General features: G+C 45.3%; 1 protein-coding gene across 1 annotated transcript in view; it reads right to left on the bottom strand.

Annotated features, from left to right (window-relative positions):
- The window catches only part of LOC146833112 (complement C3-like), a 1368049-nt gene that overhangs the window by 1141128 nt on the left and 208592 nt on the right, over window positions 1-18329 (bottom strand). Inside the window, exon 8 of the mRNA XM_085600736.1 lies at window positions 13197-13299. Within this exon, the coding sequence (XP_085456862.1) occupies window positions 13197-13299 (103 nt within the window). The remainder of the gene's footprint in view (window positions 1-13196; window positions 13300-18329) is intronic.

Genomic DNA, 18329 nt, shown 5'->3' with positions numbered 1-18329 from the left:
CAATGTGTCCCGCAGTGCATTCTTTCTCATTGTTTCATTTATGCCCTGGATCAGAGGGCTATACCCACAGGCACCCCACACCAGATCAAATTGAATACTTCTTTGAATGAAGGTTTATGTTGATGACTGCCCGGAGAACTAGGAAACACCACGATCGAGCGCCATACAGGAGCACGCATTGTGTCTCGTATTAGCAACGACACGCACGAAAGAAGAGACTTTAGAAGCATTACCCCGGGATTCATAGTAATAATATGGACGCTGCACATACAGCGAGGAAATCTTATCCTTATCCTTGATAAGGATTTAGGAACCTGGAGAACCTGTTCGTGAGGGAATACCCAGAGTATTGTATCGAGAAAACCTAGAAGTGATAAACAAATGGCGGTGCCAACCTTTATTAGGACCCCAAACACCACACCAGATTAAAAAGATAACTGACAAATCCGATACCGTGAAGCCAGGTCCTGGAAAAACATAGATAATATCAATTACCTGCTAGTGTGTTTGTGCTTTCATAGAAGCTGGCACAGATATATTTTCCACCCCCCTTCCTTCCACCCATTATAAAGTATAAAATAGCAGGTCCTGAAGAAGATGGTTTACAATATATGATATATCACACTAGGGGGTTCATGAAAATAGAGTGAGTAGTCGCATCCACATCACCACTCCAAACCATATTTCTCACAAGAAGTAATGGGATGCTGGTTTAAAATACTGACCACAGTGTATCTATAAACCAAGGAAATAATCAACAAGAAAATACGGGAGAGAGGAATCTTTGCTTTTAAAGACGAGAACCCTCACTCACCCAAGGGTGACATGCTTCATCATTGGCTCCCCTCAGAGCACACTGCAACCGCAAGGTATACAGTGTGGGCTACAACTCTCAAAAAAAGGAGAGGAGCGTGAGGTGTTTTGTAAGGTTACCAATTTAGGCAATGGTAGTGAGGGGCAGAGTGCAAATAAAGTACAAAGAAAGTGTATTAAAAATAGCTCCTGGGTGACACAGATCAGTTTAATAGATGTCCCCATGTGCTAAGATTAAAAAAGAAAGTGATAAAGGACTGATATAATGTCCTAATTATCAATGGTCAACATGTTTCTGCCAAATGATTGTGAGTTTGCGGCATTCATCAGGACCTCCAACGTTGTCACTCTGCTAAAAAATTAGTGAAAAGTAAAATAGAAAACCATACTTAATTGTTATGGTCGTTTTAAGACAATGGCACCAGCTGCAGTCCGGTCCAGTGTCTATAAGAAACACACATAAATAGCAAGTCTTGTGGAAATTGAAGAAAGTCAGCGGTACAGACCAGCAAGGTCTGAGGGACTCACCCAGCAAGGGAGCAACCAGGGGAGCCCTTTGGTTTGATGAGAAAGTCTTCAGGGGACCCACCAGCCAGCCGGCAAGGGATCGGAAAGACGCCTCATGAGGATTCGCTTTACAGGAGCTCACGGTCATTCGGGATGAGGTAGGCCTCTGATTTTCAAGGGAAATCATGCTGGAGGCTTGGACCATACGTGGTCCAATGCATAAGTTCGTAGAATGTCGTGAAGGGGTTGCACTTGACAATAGTGCATGGTACCCGGGTATTGCTGTTCCTCGTCACTCGTGGGGTCCACTCGCCTCAGCTCTGCTGGGGACTCAAAATGGCCATCGAGAAGTCAGGAAATCTACTTTTGGGGCTGCAGGGACTTCAGACTCCAGCAGGAGTGGGAACGTTTGCGACCATTGATTCAAGATTTTGTTGCCTGCCAAGCAGGGGAGTCACTCCTTGACTCCAAGGGAGATTCTTCAGTCTTCCAAAGGTAGTGGAACGTCGAAGGTCCAGGATTCTTCTTGTAGAGCATCATCCAGGGATATCTGATTTGCAATGGCAAGGTTTCCCTATCTTATACTAAAGGAAAGGGAGGGACTAGCTCTATGACCACTCCTCTGGGAGGGTCAGGGGAGTGGGTGGTTACACCCACTTCCCTTTGTCCAGTTTCGCACCAGAGCAGGGGCAGGTAGCCCCTAAACCGGTTTGAGCTGGCATATGCACAGAGGAGCCTACTGCTCCCCCAGTGCAGGACTTCAAAGCACTCTAGGAGTGCACCCACCCAGCCCCAATACACTAAATCCTGTCTGGAAGGTGGTTACACCTCCCTGTGACAGGATGCCTATTGTTGGGCCTCCTTCACTGTGAGTTTCAGTCAGCAGCAGGAGGGCAGCCCAGTGTCTGTGCTGGTGGCATCCATTTTGTGATGCCAGGGCTCTTTCAGATTTCTACCGTGTTTCCACAGTAGGTACATGTCGTCCCCTCTAGAAGGGTGGGATCATGCTCCCACACCAGTTACTGGTGTGGGGGTATGATTCCAAGTTGTTTGACACCAAACACGACATGTTTTGATGCAGTCATTTCAAAGTTAGCATTTACCAATAGGTTATAATGCACTTAAGAGTATATGGTTTAACCGCATCCACAGACAGCCACAGAGAATAGACTCTGCAAGCTGCAGAGGGGCCCTGCTCATGCAGAGGCACCCCCTCACATTGTAAACCAAGCACCCTGCCCTCAGGATTGATAGGGCCTGCCTTAGGGGTGACTGATAGGTTTATATGTGTGTGTATGGTGAGATATAGGAACCTATACCTCAGTGAGGAGTGCTAACACTACCTCACCCAGGCTGCAGTAGCAGGCCTATGGTGTCAGATTTAGTCTGCTTCCCAGGGGTGGCATAATACATGCTTCAGCCCCTGGTAGGCCTGTGAAGTACCTATGCCCTTGGTACCTAAGGTACCAAATACTAGGGGCTCATAAGGTACCACAGTATCCAATCACTAGTGCATCTAATATTCACTCCAAGTTGTTTAGAGAGAACAGAGAGACTGGGGCCCTGATTAGCAGGGACCCAGCCAGACTATAGCCAGAAACCAGTGTTAACATCAGAAAAAAAGTGGGGGCAAGATAAGTGCAGATCCTTCTCTCCTACACAACCCCCCCAAACGCAGCGACACTAAACTAACCTTGACCAGTTGAGTCTTCGTGTTCTAAGTGGAAATACCTTGAGAGTCCATCTGCATTGGCATGTTGAGTCCCAGGTCTATGTTCCACTGTCCATCCCCTTAGGGCAATGGACCACCTGAGCAGTTTAGGATTTTCACCTTTCATCCGTTTGAGCCATAGGAGAGGCTTGTGGTCAGTCTGAACTATGAATTGAGTGCCAAACAAGTATGGCCTCAGCTTCTTCAGGGCCCACACCACAGCAAAGGCTTCCCTCTCTATAGCTGACCAACGTTTCTCTCTAGGGGTCAGCCTTCTGCTTATAAAAGCTACTGGCTGGTCTTGACCTTCATCATTCAGTTGAGACAGTACAGCTCCCACACCCAGCTCAGAAGCATCTGTTTGGACAATGAACTTTTTTGTGTAGTCTGGACTCTGTAAGATGGGGGCAGTGCACATGGCCTGCTTTAGGTCATCAAATGCCTTTTGACAGCTAGCTGTCCACTGAACCTTTTTTGGCATTTTCTCTGAGGTAAGATCATTTAAGGGGGTCATTATAGATCCATATCCCTTAACAAACCTCCTATAGTACCCAGTCAGGCCTAAAAAGGCTCTCACCTGTGTCCGGGTGGTTGGAGCTACCCATTCCATTATGGTCTGGATTTTGCTCTGCAATGGTTGAACCTGGCCTTCACCTACAAGGTGGCGCAGGTACACAACCTGACTCTGCCCTATCTGGCACTTAGTGGCCTTGATAGTGAGGCCTGCTTTTTGCAGGGCCTCCAAAACATTTCTGAGGGGGACCAGGTGATCCTGCCAGGTGGAACTAAAGACAGCAATATCATCTAGATAAGCTGAGCAATAAGTCTCCATACCTGTCAGAACTTTGTTCACCAATCTCTGAAAAGTGGCAGGTGCATTTTTTAAACCAAAGGGCATCACCACAAAGTGGTAGTGCCCACCGGGGGTTGAAAATGCTGTTTTGGCCCTGGCATCATCAGCTAACTTGATTTGCCAGTAGCCAGCTGTTAGGTCAAATGTACTCAGACATTGGGCTGAGGCCAAAGTGTCAATGAGCTCATCTGCCCTGGGAATTGGATAGGCATCAGTCCTGGTGACCTCATTGAGGCCTCTGTAGTCTACACAAAACCTCATTTCTTTCTTACCACCCTGGGTATGAGGTTTAGGCACAAGGACTACTGGACTAGCCCAAGGGCTATCTGAAGGCTCAATTACACCTACTTCCAACATTTTCTGGACTTCAGTCCTGATACAGTCCCTGACATGGTCAGGTTGCCTGTAGATTTTACTCTTGACAGGTAGATTGTCTCCAGTGTCCACCTCATGGGTGCACCAGGAAGTCTGACTAGGGGTCCGGCTAAACATATGTCTGAACTGCTGCAGAACTTGTCTGCATTCAGTTTGCTGATGGTCAGTGAGGCTGCTTGCCAAAGCAACACCATCTACTGACCCATCATCAGGGTTCTGTGAGAGCAGGTCAGGGAGAGGGTCACTTTCCTCCTCCTGTTCCTCATCAGTTGCCATGAGCAAGCCGATGTCAGCCTTGTCAACATATGGTTTCAATCTGTTGACATGGAGCACCCTAAGGGGGCTCCTGGGAGTTCCAAGTTTCACCAAGTAGGTGACTTCTCTCTTTTGCTCAACTATTGTATGGGGGCCACTCCACTTGTCTTGGAGAACTGCTAGGGCCACAGGCTCCAACAACCATACTTTCTGTCCTGGCTGGTTTACAGTCAGCACAGCCTTTTGGTCATACCAAGTTGTTTGTAGTCCTTGGCTTGCCTCCAGGTTTTTGGTTGCCTTCTTCATGTATTCAGCCATCCTGGAGCGGAGACCAAGTACATAGTCCATCACATCCTGTTTGGGAGGTTTGAGAGGTAACTCCCTGCCCTCCATCACCAAACGTGATGGACCTCTTTCAGGGTGCCCAAACAGAAGTTCAAAAGGGCTGTAGCCAGCCCCCTTCTGTGGAACCTCCCTGTATGCAAACAGAAGGCAGGGAGGTAAGAGGTCCCATTTTCGCCTAAGCTTTTCTGGGAGGCCTTTAATCATTCCCTTTAGGGTTTTGTTGAACCTTTCAACTAACCCATTGCATTGTGGGTGATAGGGAGTAGTGAATTGTAGTTTACACCACACTCCTTCCACATTGCTTTTAGATACCCTGACATGAAGTTAAGTTAAGTATACCCAAAAGAGCAAAAAAACATCAAGTGGGACAGAGCAGTGCCTTGCATGGTAATGCACTTTGTGCTTTGACATTTTCAGACAGAAGAGATGTCCACATGCTCACAACTATTCACAACGAAAGCAATTCACCTGTGACCGTTTGGGGTCAGGTAGCAGAAGTGCGCAAACCTGTGTACATTTTAGACTACAACAAGTGCACGGGACGTAGATAGAGTACGTTAACAATCGAAGCCTTGCAATACTGCTTGAAAGTCATACATCTGGTACAAGAAACTGGCTGTTCTTTTGTTTCACTTGACATCCCTCAGTGCTTATGTTATTTTCAAAGATTGTTCTCCAAATTCTAAGATGAGGTTTGTACAGTTTCAGCAGTCTACAGTAGGCAGACTCATTATAGTTGAGCAGTGTGTGTGTGAACTTGTGTTGGCTTGAGTATGGCTAGTTGTGAGTGTGGCTGGTGTTTGGGTGGCGGAGTGTATGGAATGGCGTTTGGCTGGTAGTGTTTGTGGACTGGCATTTGGCAGTGTGTGGGGACTGGCATTTGTCTGTCAGTGTATGTGAACTGGAAGTTGATTGACAGTGTGTGTCTAGTAACATGCTGTTGGTCACTACACACACTTGCAGCCACACACCAATCTACATACACCACCTGCTGTACACCAGTCCATGATCAAAGTTGTCTCAGAATTGACAGTGTGGTAGTAGTCCACAATTCATCCTTGATAAGACTACCCACCAACATAAACGCATCAACCACACTAGAAGCTCAAGATAAAATTTAGTTAACTAGCCGATCCTGCACCTGAATAATCTGACCGCTATTTTGTCCTCCACCCCTGGTACTTGGATGTCGGTGTAGTCCATTATTTTCAATGGGTGTGTTGCAGTACATGTGAGTGACCATTGTGGAGCTGGACTTATTCCAAGCTTGGTCATGAGTACATTTATCACTGTGCTACTGTTTGTGTCCTTCTAGGCTGTAGTAACTTCAGAAGTATTGTTTGTAAATAACAATGGTCTTACTACATTGCATGTTGGTGTTTGATCTACCCTAAACCCCCTCATTAATCCTCTTTACCTCTTTCCTTTTTAGTAGCATGCCTCATTTTCCAGCCACTCCTTTTGGTCCCTCCTACAATTACTATAGAATCATATTAAAAACATATATGTATGTCTGCGTAGTTCTCTGCAGTCATGATGAAGATCTCCATACAGAAATTATAAGTAAGGCGAAGACCTCTGCACGTAGGTTTGCAAATGGATTTTTGTAGTACCATTGTAGTACTACTAAATGTACTGCAACATGAATCTTGCCAGTACATGTATGTGTTAAGTGTTAATTTTTGTTTGTCTCTGTATACCATGAACGTGACAGTACAATTTATTCTTTCAAATTAACATGGAGAAACTTAGAAGAAACCAGTTTTGTAAAGGTTGCTGGTGTCTATTTCTAAGGTTGTTACCATTAATCTAACCATATTGGTATACATCAAAGATGGCATGATCTTTCATCTAAAACATATCACACATTATCCAAGTAAATAATTTAGCCAAGAACATCAACTGATCATAGCCAAATAATTGTCAAATGTGGATTTGTACTTAATACAGTGCAACTAACACCTAAAGGATGTGAGAAGCCATCATGAGATTTTCTACAATACAGCATTACAGCTGACACTTACTGTCACAGAGTATAGAACCCTACCAACATGACTGACAGAGTTGATTTCTTGCCCCAGTTATGCTGCTCTAGACTCCACCACAGTGGGCAATATATTGTATCTTTTTTTCTGAACATGCCCTATGCCCTACCTTGCCGCACTATTCCTGTTAGAAATTTCTGCCTGTCTAGTTAGGTCTCACATCCTCACTGTGCCTCACTAATTAGGTATCCCATCCTACGGTTGTCCTACAATAACCACCACCTGGAAACGCTAAAAGAAAGTCCATTAATCACAAAGTTACAAGCTGGTTGTTTCTTTACTACACTGGTGCCCTTCTGGTTTCTGGTATATGGATCCCTTTTGAATGATGCTGTACCCTTAAGATACCAATCCTGATGAATTTCATCAGGATTGGGATCATACTATTGCTCCAACATTGCTCCATTAAAACCATACAATTGCTCCGACATTGATCCACTGAGACCACCGACGAATCCTGACTCCATACTTCTGTGACATTAAAGTTGGTATCAAGGTAACACAAACTGACTGCTATTCATTTATCCACCGTTTCTCTGATCATTCACAATACTGCTGATTTCTGGTATGGTCTGACATTTAATTTTTCTCACAAGTATAGTTATTTCTCACCTCCAATCTCCTTCATCTAATTTAAACTCTTTCTCATGGCCATCCTTAACTCCATAATCCCCCTCTCCAAACTATCACCCAAAAATTAAGTAATGCACCCACATGCTCTTGCAAGCACGAATTGGATACTACTTTGTTCCCTATCGCTAGATTATCCCAGACCCCATCTTTCGCTTCATACTCCTTACTAGATAGGGGTGGGCCTTGCGGTTCCGTCATGCGCATCGGTTGCGCTGTGCGGATGACGGAACCGCTCCGTCATGGCCCCGCCCGCGCACGAACCCTTCAGCACAGCGCGGTACTCCGTGCCGCACTGAAGGGGTTAAGTGATGCCGAAGCCCTGAAAAAAAAGCACAGAAATTCTTTCTAATGTCTGTGATTTTTCAGGATATAAAATAAAATCTGCCAAAGCAGAAATCACGACACAGCATTGGATTGTTAGACCTAGTTATCAAACTACTGAAAGCGGTATATGTAAGGGTCCGAACTTAAAGAAAACTGAAGAACTACTTCAAACAAATTGTATGGATAAATAAGACAAGATTTAAACATGTCTAAATCAGTGAGTGCCAATTTTATTATTTCATTGTAAATTGTGACACTACTTTTATGCTTATCTTCAAAGATTGCTTGATTGATTACAGCAAAGCAACAACAAGAAACAATCTATCCATATTTTTGCTTTCAGTTTGATGAAATTAAGAGTATGCCAAACTACTGCAACCAAGACAAATTGAAATTCGGGCTCATAGTGACGTTCACTTAGGGCATGATTTAGACTTTATCAGAGAGGCTACTCCATCACAAAGGAGTACCCTCTCTGCCAAGGCGAAGTTCAACCTGCCTCATTTAGAGGGACTTCGTATGTAGACGGCAGAGACTACTTCATCTCCACCACCCACATATGCCCTTGACGAGCAATAGGCCATGGGAGAATTGGCCGTGTGTCTGCCTGCCAAACACATGGCCAGTTTTTGCTTTCACATACCACCATACGATATGTGAAGGCAAATATTTTTAAATTAACCCCTACTCCATGAGGGAAGACTCCCATGGCGAGGGGTAATTTTGTTTTATTTCTGAAACAAAATCTTGCTCAAGTTGATGGAGTGGCCCGTCAAACTTTCAGTGCATTTACAAGAACAGCTGTGACGGTGGTTCCTGGAAATGTAAGGGATGTCTGCTGTGCTGGCGCACATAAATACATTTGAGGAGTGGAGTAACCGCACCATGGTGGGAGTAAAGTACTCTGCCATGGTGATGGTAAATAATATGGGCCTAATTACGATGTTGGGCAGACTTATGTCAGCTCGACATCTTTTCGGTCTTGGGACCGCCCGACCTCCTGTCAGCAGTCCTGGCTAACCAATTAGGATGAGACCGAACAGAGTTAGGTCGCACTCCTGTTCTTTACAAAGGGGGCATGCATTCAGACCGGAATGCATGCTCGAATTCCAACAGCCTTTCTGTGTCAGAAGGGCCGGCACGGAAAGGCTGTCAGAAGCTGACATTGTAATCCCTCAGGCAGAAAGACCCGCCCTTGGGAATACCGAAGTCATTCTGACTGTCAGACGGGCTCTCCGAGCCCATCCGATGGCAGTCGGAATGACCGGTCTCATTCCTTTCTGACTGACACCATCCAAATGGGTCGGTCGGAAAGGAATCCGACCGACTGATTACGATGAGTCAGAAACGGTTCCGACCGACAGTTTGAGCCATTTCCTAACGCATCGTAATCAGTCCCTATCTGTCAAACACAAAATCAGGCCCTTAGTCACCCTGACTTACTTTTTTTTTTTTTTTTTGTTTTTTAATTTTCAAAAACCTTTATTGGCAAAAAGTAAACATACAGGTCAGAGCGTCATAAAGTCACGTAGCCATGCGTTGCCCCCCCTGAGCTGCAGGGGGGGGGGGGGAAAGGGGGGGTGCAGTTGTCGCTTACACGGCCATTTAGCCGACATCCCGGAGGATCGGCGGCGTTTCAGGAGAATCTACACACAAGGTAATCCCATTTCCGTTACTGCTGACACCAGTGGCTGCACCAGCCCCCAGACCCCGCTACAGACCAGCATGTATGTGAGGCAATCCCACCAGTTTCCTCCTTCCCCTGCTAACCTGAACCAGTCCCTGAGTTCCAGTAAATCGAGTCCCAACACCCCCCCTCCCATCCCACCCACCACACGCACGTCGTCTCCTCCCTCTCGCATCTGCATACAGCCTTATCCGCCGTCCCTGCATCTAGCAGTTAGCAGGTAAGGCAGTGTTCCATTCTCAGTTCGCTGGCAACCCTGCAGTAGTCTTCCGTCTCTCTCACAGCCCCGCCCAAAGCATGCCAAACTCCTCCGGATGATGCCCCGCTACCCCCTCAGCCCACAGACGCACCTCTAGAGAGTCACGCCAACCTACCATCCAGTCATGCGTCCACAGGAGTGTGATCCAGTATCACACCTCCCTCCGACTCGCTGTGTGCATTGTGTCCTTCGTCCTGCGTCTCTCCCCGGCCCGCCCCCTCGGCGGCCCCAGCGGTCAGGTATGTTCTATACAGCCCCCAGAAGTTCTTGGGGCGGCTCTTCGGGAGCAACAATTCACTATATGTCTCCGCCTGTGTGCAACAGTACAGCATATCCCTGGCCCAGCGTTTCTTAGTGGGAAGCGGCCCCCTCATCCAGCACGCCGCTACAACGCGCCGAGCCGTTAACAGTGCCATGTCCGTCAGGCGTCTCAGCGCCAGCGGGAGAGGCCTGGAGTATCCCAGCAACGCCAGCGCTGGGTTAGGTTGTATGTCTGTTTCAAGTATCAGGCTCAGTTCCTGGAACACTGCCGTCCAGAACCGGGCTATACCCGGGCAGTGCCAGGCCATATGTAGGAAATCTGCTACCGGGAAATGGCAGCGTTCGCACTCTGCCGATGGGCAAAGCCCGTACCTGTGTAGTCTCTCTGGGGTGTAATAGACCCGCTGCAGGTACTTAAAGTGTATCAGTCTGTGCCTACCGTTTAACGACACCTTCTTGGTGCTAGAACAGCAGTAGGTCCACATCTCGTCCGTTATTTCCATTTGGAGGTCGTCCTGCCACCCCCGTTGCGCCGCCGAGCACTCGGGCGCCCGGTGTTTATCCCCGAGCTTCTTGAGAGTCGAAACAAGTTTGGCCGGCGCCTCCGTTTTGATGACATAGGTAAGTTCCGGGACCTCTGGCGGTTCTTCCAAGCCCGGTCCCAACAGGGCCGACAGTGCACTACGGATCCTGTGGAATTGGAAGTGCTGGAGCGGGGTAGCCCCAGGCCGAGTCGAGCCAATCTGCTCCCACGTCCTAACCACCCCGTCCTGAAACAAGTCCGCCAGTTTGACGATGCCCAAGGCGCCCAGCGCCTGCCTCACCCCAGCTTCCCTCAGTGGGGGGAGCCAGATGGCCCACTCCACTCGCGTCAGTGGGGAATACAGTAAATCGCAATCCTGCGCCCTCCGGATCGCGTGCCATGCGTGGTTCGTGGCCTTAAGGGAGTCCAACGTTTCCACCCTGCGGTCCACCGGCTGGAAGACAGTCGCCGGGAGGGGAAGCGGGTCCGCGAATAACCGTTCCATCCGCACGTGTGGTATATCTGCGGTGGCGTGCACCCACGTATGCAGGTGGGCCGCCTGCGCTATCCTGTAATACCTTTCCAGGTCTGGGGCCCCAAGCCCTCCCAGCTCGTAGGGGAGCGTCAACACCTTCCACTGCACCCTAGGCTGCTAACCGCCCCAGGCCAGCCGAACTAGGGTCTGAGTCACCTGCGCAAAGAAGGCCTTAGAGAGCACGATAGGGATGTTGGTGAAGAGGAACAAAAATCTCGGCAGGACCACCATTTTCATGATGGCCACTCTGCCCATCAGCGACAGGGGGAGTTTAATCCACACCTCCACATCGTCGACAAGGTTGGAGTAGGCCACCCCGTAGTTTTCCCGGAGAAGGACCTCCGGGTCCTTGTGCAGCCGAATCCCCAAGTATCGAACGGGGTCAGTTGTCCACAGCAGGGGGTATTCCATAGGGAACGGCACTGTGGCCGGAGTCAGCGGGAATGCCAGCGACTTGGTCCAGTTCACCTGGAGGCCCGAAAGAGAGCCCCAAACCGGACCACCTCTCTCAATACGGAAGTGAGATTCTCCTCCGGGTTGCGGACGTATAGCAACGTATCGTCCGCGTAGGTGGAAATGCAGATCCTGTAGGAGGGAAAATTAATACCCTCAAATTGGTGATACTCTCTTATTGCGCACGCGAGCGGTTCCGCCACCAGAGCATATAAGAGGGGAGAAAGGGGGCATCCCTGCCGGGTACCCCTGGATACCGCGAAGGCGTCCGTGACTCGGTCTCCTATGCGCAACCTGGCAGTGGGTCTAAAATATAGTGCACCCACCATCTGCAGGAAAGGCTCTCCCAGCCCGAGTTTCCTCAAGACTCTCACCATGAAGGGCCACTCGACGGAGTTGAACGCCTTCTCCATGTCGAGGAAGATTGCCAAGGCCTTACCCCCCGGATGCACATGCTGCATGGCCCCCAGGACTGTGCGAATGTTATATGTAAGGTTCCTGGACGGAATGAACCCCGCCTGTTCCGGGGCCACGAGCTCCGGCACCAGTAGCGCCAGGCCACCCTAACTTACTTATCTCTTACTCTTTAATATATCTATCCATTTTAGGTCCTGAGGGGCTTTGGGTCAACCTTCCTCAGCCATTAACGTGTTTGGTTAAGCCCCTTTCAGCCATTGGTTTGAGACAATGTATCATATATTGAATCAGCCCAGAGGAGGTTGCATCTCATTACTAATACTAATGGCTGTTTGGTATATCATTCCACTTCTTAGAAGTGGTACAATTGCAAGGCATGAGGGGATAATTCACATTATGAAAAGTACATTCAATCATCACTCTTTGTCAGATTACATTTGTAACTCATACATACGAAACAATTATTTTAGTTACATATGTTAACGGTAAGACACATTGGTTCACTTTACAATGCAATAAATGCATTGCTTGGGATGCCAACATGCCATTGCTGTCCACAGCAATTACTTTTAGCTGCTGTGACACTGATGAGATCCAGGGCAAACAACAGCAGGCCTACTGCTGCCAGCATACATATTAAAAAATGCAGTTCAGATGTAATGCCTTACCAATGGTAGTTCATTTGGGTTTATACATTTATTTTCTATGCTTTATTACTTTTATTTTATTTGTAACCACTATACTGTCATTGAGAATAATTATCATTGAATTAGACTTCTTTCAGTATTTAACCTTTTGGAATCATAATTTCTGCTTTGGTGAGACTGAAGGAACGGGTAAAAAACATTATCCTAGGTTTCACTATCTGGTACACTGATATCAGCAGGTCATTGTTATATAGATAATTCATGACCCAGCTCTTAAAATGTTGCTCCTTGAGTTGTGGATGTAGGATAAGGATTACAAAGAAAACATGGGGTGGAGCTCTATACTGTGGATACTGAGGCAACCAATTCCCAATTTTTGGTTTCCAAAAGCTTTATGAAGATCAAAAAAGTATGGATTTGTGACAATAAATTAGCACTAAAACATTGAAAAAGAGGAATGGCTATAGTTAACACAGAACCACAGCAATAAAACATGTAAAAGTAAGCAAAAGACATGCTGCCTCAGCCACACAGTGCACAGAGTGATACTTACTTCCACTCGTTGCAATGGGTTTTGTAGATTGTATTTTTGTTCCTGGTATATAACACTAAATGTTACGAAAGCATGTCCCTGGACGTTTTCATGATGCACATACCTGTGTCAGGGTAAAAGAATACATGAATAAACCCACACCAGAATTCAAAGCTTACAGCTTTAAACATGTCCCAGCCCAAGCACACCACAGAGGGGGCCATTGAGTAGAGCAGTTTCAAATGCCTCAGCTGCACAAGTCACAATGCTTTATCTTACAATGTATTTTGAGTCAATGACTTAACTGGAGCTTGTGTCCTAGCAATGTGGAAGTGCTTGGAGATGCTGTGATAGAAGCCTGAGATTTGTGAGAGTACCTATATCTAGGCTCCTTTCCTTCCACCCTCAGATAGCTCCATTAAGAAGAGCACTCTAAACCAGTTCTATATTATAGTCTAGGTGTTTGTAAGGCTTCAGAAGGTGGGTTTTATGACTGAAGTAGATGAAGATATGAGAGTAAAGTGAGTACTTGTTCTATTCCCTCTCCTCTATACTGTTACTGTGGTAGACTCCTACTTTTCTATGTCCAGGAAGATTACCAGTCAAGGTTTACAATAGGGAGGGATAGCATAACATCCAATTGTATTCTAGCCAAGAACAATTTTGAATCAGCCAGATGTGTTAAGCAGTGTTTAAAAAGCATGAGGAGTTGCACGAGGGCTGCTTTGCAAATGAATTCAAAAGGACGAAATTGAACCTACTTTAACCTCAACATCATGAGCATAGATTCATTTTGGAGGAGCAGTGCAACACTAGAGACCAATATAGGTGCAATATCAACATGGACTCCCTTGTAACTAAGGGCCTGATTTATATGTTAGTGGGAAGGGAACTCCGTCACAGCAGCAAAGGATTTCCCTCTCCACCAACAAAGTGATCCGCCTGCCCAATCTATATGCGGGCGGACTTTAAGTTTAGCCACGGCAGAGACTACTCGCTCTGTGCCTTGCCCAAACTTCTGTGACTGATCTAACTCAGAAATGGCTACATGTCCATCCACCCAATTAGAATGGGTGGACATATAGCCATTTTTCACTGTCTGTCCCCGTCAGGCAAACCCTGCTGGTGAGAAACAGTCAAAACTATATCCTGCTCCCCCGCCATGAGAGATGACTCCCATGGAAAGGGGAGAATTACTTTTTTATTCACAAAAAGAAAATCCTGTTTCAATAAGAAATCACCATAACGGCTGTTGCTGCCAATGCTTTTATAAATGCCTGCCTGCTTGTTGGTCATTTATAAGTTGGGCGGGTGGTGCCTCTGTCTTGGGGACTGACTATTTTACAGCGTCCCCATGGCAGAACAGCAGCCCAGCGACCTAAATATAAATTGGCCCCAAGTCTGGGACTCTATATGGCAATGAACCGTTGTAAATAATAAATACCACTGGCAATTCTAAATAAAAACCAGCAGCCTTTTAAATGCTTGGATCATAACGTTTTTTCTACCTCAAAATATGTGTTTGTATAAAAGGTAAGAAGAGAAATCTCTTGATGCAAGAAGAACTCTGAACCAACCTTACTGAAAAATGTTGTCTTTCCTCAAAACACTGTAGAGCTTTTTCTGAAAGCCAAGTTAACGGTCACCAAAAAGCAGTTTTCTGTACAGTCAGCTTTGTGTTAATGGATTCCATGGGCTTAAACAACCTATGAACTAATGAGCAGTTTGCAACATTAAATTTACATGTTAGGAGGTTTCATGATTTATAGAATTTATCAGAGAACAGCATCAAAATGCCTAATAATTGTTATGTCCAGAAAAGAATCAGACAATAAATAGCCAGCAGAGCAAGTACAATAGCATATCCACCAGGAATAACTACAGGCATTAACTTTTTCTGATAGCTTTTATCCCCTTGCAGATTTCTTATCTTGGAAAAATAGAACAACAATAGATAGCAGTTTGGATATAGGCATGTCAATATTACAAGAGGAACAAAAGTTATAATTGCAGATGTAGCATTTGCGTCTATGGGAAAGTTGATATCAAACGCTTGTCTTGCAAATCTGTAACAAACACAGACATGGTAATTCTTCAGCTGGTAGAGTGCGGCAGAAATCCTTTGGATGCTGATTTTCTGGCTGCTGAATGGCCTCAACAATCCTATAGGTTACTCCAGTTTTTGTTAACTGTATGCCCTTGAAAAAGCCTTCAGAGAATCAGTCAATGAGATGCAATGGCAGAGATCTTTGTGAATCCAATCTCTGTATCCACAGGGTATGAGACACTGCCTTCTATATGCACCACAGAGATGAACTAAGAGATAATGAAAAAGGTCCTGACGAAATTGAGTCAGTAAAAAGCGGTTGTGGACACTTTTGAACCATGAGAGATAGGGCTCAGTGAATGGCAATGTCTTTAACAGGGAATATCTAAGAACACTGGGCTTCCTAAACTCCTGTTCTTCCCTGGTCCATGTGCACATTTTGAAAAAGTTCTCTTTTACCCAATAATATCCTTTCTACATATTCCCTCTGGATTCTCAAATAGATCAGCCCTTCCCATGCTGGAAAGACTTTCTCTGATATACCTTCACCAGCAAATATAATCAAGGGAAAGACAATCCCTTAGAATTTCTTTACTTAGCTCCCTTCGTCATCCAGATTTTCATCCATAATGACAATGGATGATAGGCCAGCACATTTGAGTTCTTCATGGGCTATAGACGATGGAATTCACTGGGGTAAGCAGAGAATCTGTCTCAAAAAAGTGTTTTCAACAGATTGAAATGCGTTGTGCTCGATTTAACCCCAAATCTCACTCCCAAAGGTGACCTTCGATATACATTTAGTTTTGTAAATCTGCAAAAGTGCCCTGATCGGTCTACTTCCTAGTCTGGAGGCAAAATTAAGGATGGATGCAATAGCCCTTGCAAACTCCCCTTTCTTTCAACTTGTCAAGGGGCGCCAATTCAGGGCTGCATCAAACACCAACCCTAGATATGAAAAGATATTGGTCTTCGGGACCAGCGTAGCCACCACCAAAAAAGTGCAGGGCTTAGCTGGACACACACACAATCAAATCCCAGTATCCATTGGTCCCTGAAAGACCAATTTACACCACTAACTAGAGTCATACAGCTGAAAGAGGCAGTCAATGGCACCAGGGCAGACACAACAATCTCTGCCATAAGGCACAGAGAAAGGAGCAGTTCTGCTGTGTGAATTTGATCCAAACACTGACCACCCCTGTCTCATATATAAAGCTCCACATGCTGACCTTATCTGGCATGTTTCTGTTCAAATATATACACTCATTGGTGAGATACTGTTGTGGCCACCGTGACAGTGCTGACTCCATTAGTCTGTTTCCATTATGTATCTTTTCATTATTTGTAATGGAAAGTCTGAGGTTTGTAGTGTGCATGCAAAAATGCTGATATTCTCATGGCCAACAACTCTACAGGCTGGCATTTTATTTGTTTATACTAATGGGCACAGCCATTACAATATGGCACTTTACAGTGCAAGCTTATTGTTTAAAAAATGATGGAGGCCTAATGTCAACATGTGGATAGAGCTGATGTATTTTGGGCCATGTTACTTTAGTCAAAAATAGACTTAGTGTCTCTAATCCTGGCTTTTATTTGCAAATATCAGATAAAAAGTAGGGGTCAAAAAGGATGTAAACCCCACGATTTGACCACTGATTAGAAGAGGTCGTTGTGCCAGAATTATCACCAGAGGTCATGCCAGTTTGCCAAGCCCCCTCCTCTCAGTCAGCAATTCCAGAAGGCGTGCACATATTTGGCTTCTTTGGCTGAGCTCTGATAAGGAATAGCTGCAGCCTGCTATTCAAAGATATACGGTGTGATCCATCCTAAGAAACTCGTAAGACAGGTTTTGCTATTTAATGCTTTAGCTAAATATATAATATAGTGCTTAGAAATAGCAATAAAGTGTTGGGGACCAGAAAGGTGCTAAAAATGGTACGGACATTCTTCTTGTTTTCACTGTAAGTAATATGTTTATTTATTCCATTGATTAAAACTATTGCAATAAATACAGTTCAAATAAAAAAAACTAATAAGTGATACAAGATTACAGAAACATTAAAACAATAAAATTAAAGCCGACGAGGAAACGGCAAAACGTGACTTGCCAATGGGTTCAATTAATCAAAGTTTTTTTTTTAAATAATTGATTTAATTGGATTTTGTGTTATTATATTATCTAAACCGGGCTAATTCTGTTATGTCACTGGTTTTAAAGCAGAGAGGTAAGGCTTCCATACAGGTAAAAGCTCTATGGTCTAAAGAAAGATCGGTTTGAGTTTGAGTAATGTGTGACATGCCATAAAATTTCAGGAAAGCAACAAAAAAGGTGCACAAAAGATTCACACCTGTAGTCGCAAAACCTGCAGTGCATGGTGATGATTGGTCTATTTCTCCAGGATACTTTCCACTCTTCAATGGAGGGGAGCCAAAAATCTTGCACACGGGATATTGGTTCGGCATATCTTACTTAGAGCCATCTTCAGGGATGGCTGCTTACAGTCTGTTCCAACCAATCTGCAAATTGGGTCAAAAATGGCAGCTGATTTTAGTTTTCTAAAATCTGCTTCCCTCAAAAGAGTCAGGACTTGCTTTTCGTATGGATTTTAATCCTGGGAAAGATGAGAAGCATTAAGATTGGTTTTAAGGAATATTAGGTCTTTAATGGCTGCTGCTAGATGCGATGACCATACATTGTTCACTGAATTGTTTATTTCTTGGATCACTATTTTCAGCGACCCAGGACTTGGTAATAATATGTAATAGGTGCTGACTTGCATTCCAAACCCTACCTAAGTAGGCCAAACTCTAGGCAAATCTGGGCTCGTTTTGTGTTCTGTATGCATCTGTATGTATGTTATCCATTGTAGTTTCCTCAGAGGTTGTATAAGCTCAGCGCGTGGAAGTCATGGTGACCATAGGAGCCCGTTGTTATCAGCTTTGCTTCAATGACTCTTAAAATTGCCTCTGCAGATGGACTGTATAAATGTGAGTTAAGTTTACATAGGGCAAAAGTTAAGATCCTGTCTTCTGCCCAACGGACCAAGAGCGACTACACTAGTTTTGTTGATGTTAGCTGTCAGCTTATTGGCTATACTATA

This window comes from Triturus cristatus, chromosome 4_2 (genome assembly GCF_964204655.1).
Source record: "Triturus cristatus chromosome 4_2, aTriCri1.1, whole genome shotgun sequence".
Taxonomy (NCBI): domain Eukaryota; kingdom Metazoa; phylum Chordata; class Amphibia; order Caudata; family Salamandridae; genus Triturus; species Triturus cristatus.
Note: the sequence above shows the minus strand (reverse complement) of the source record. Positions and strands in the feature narration are given on the sequence as shown.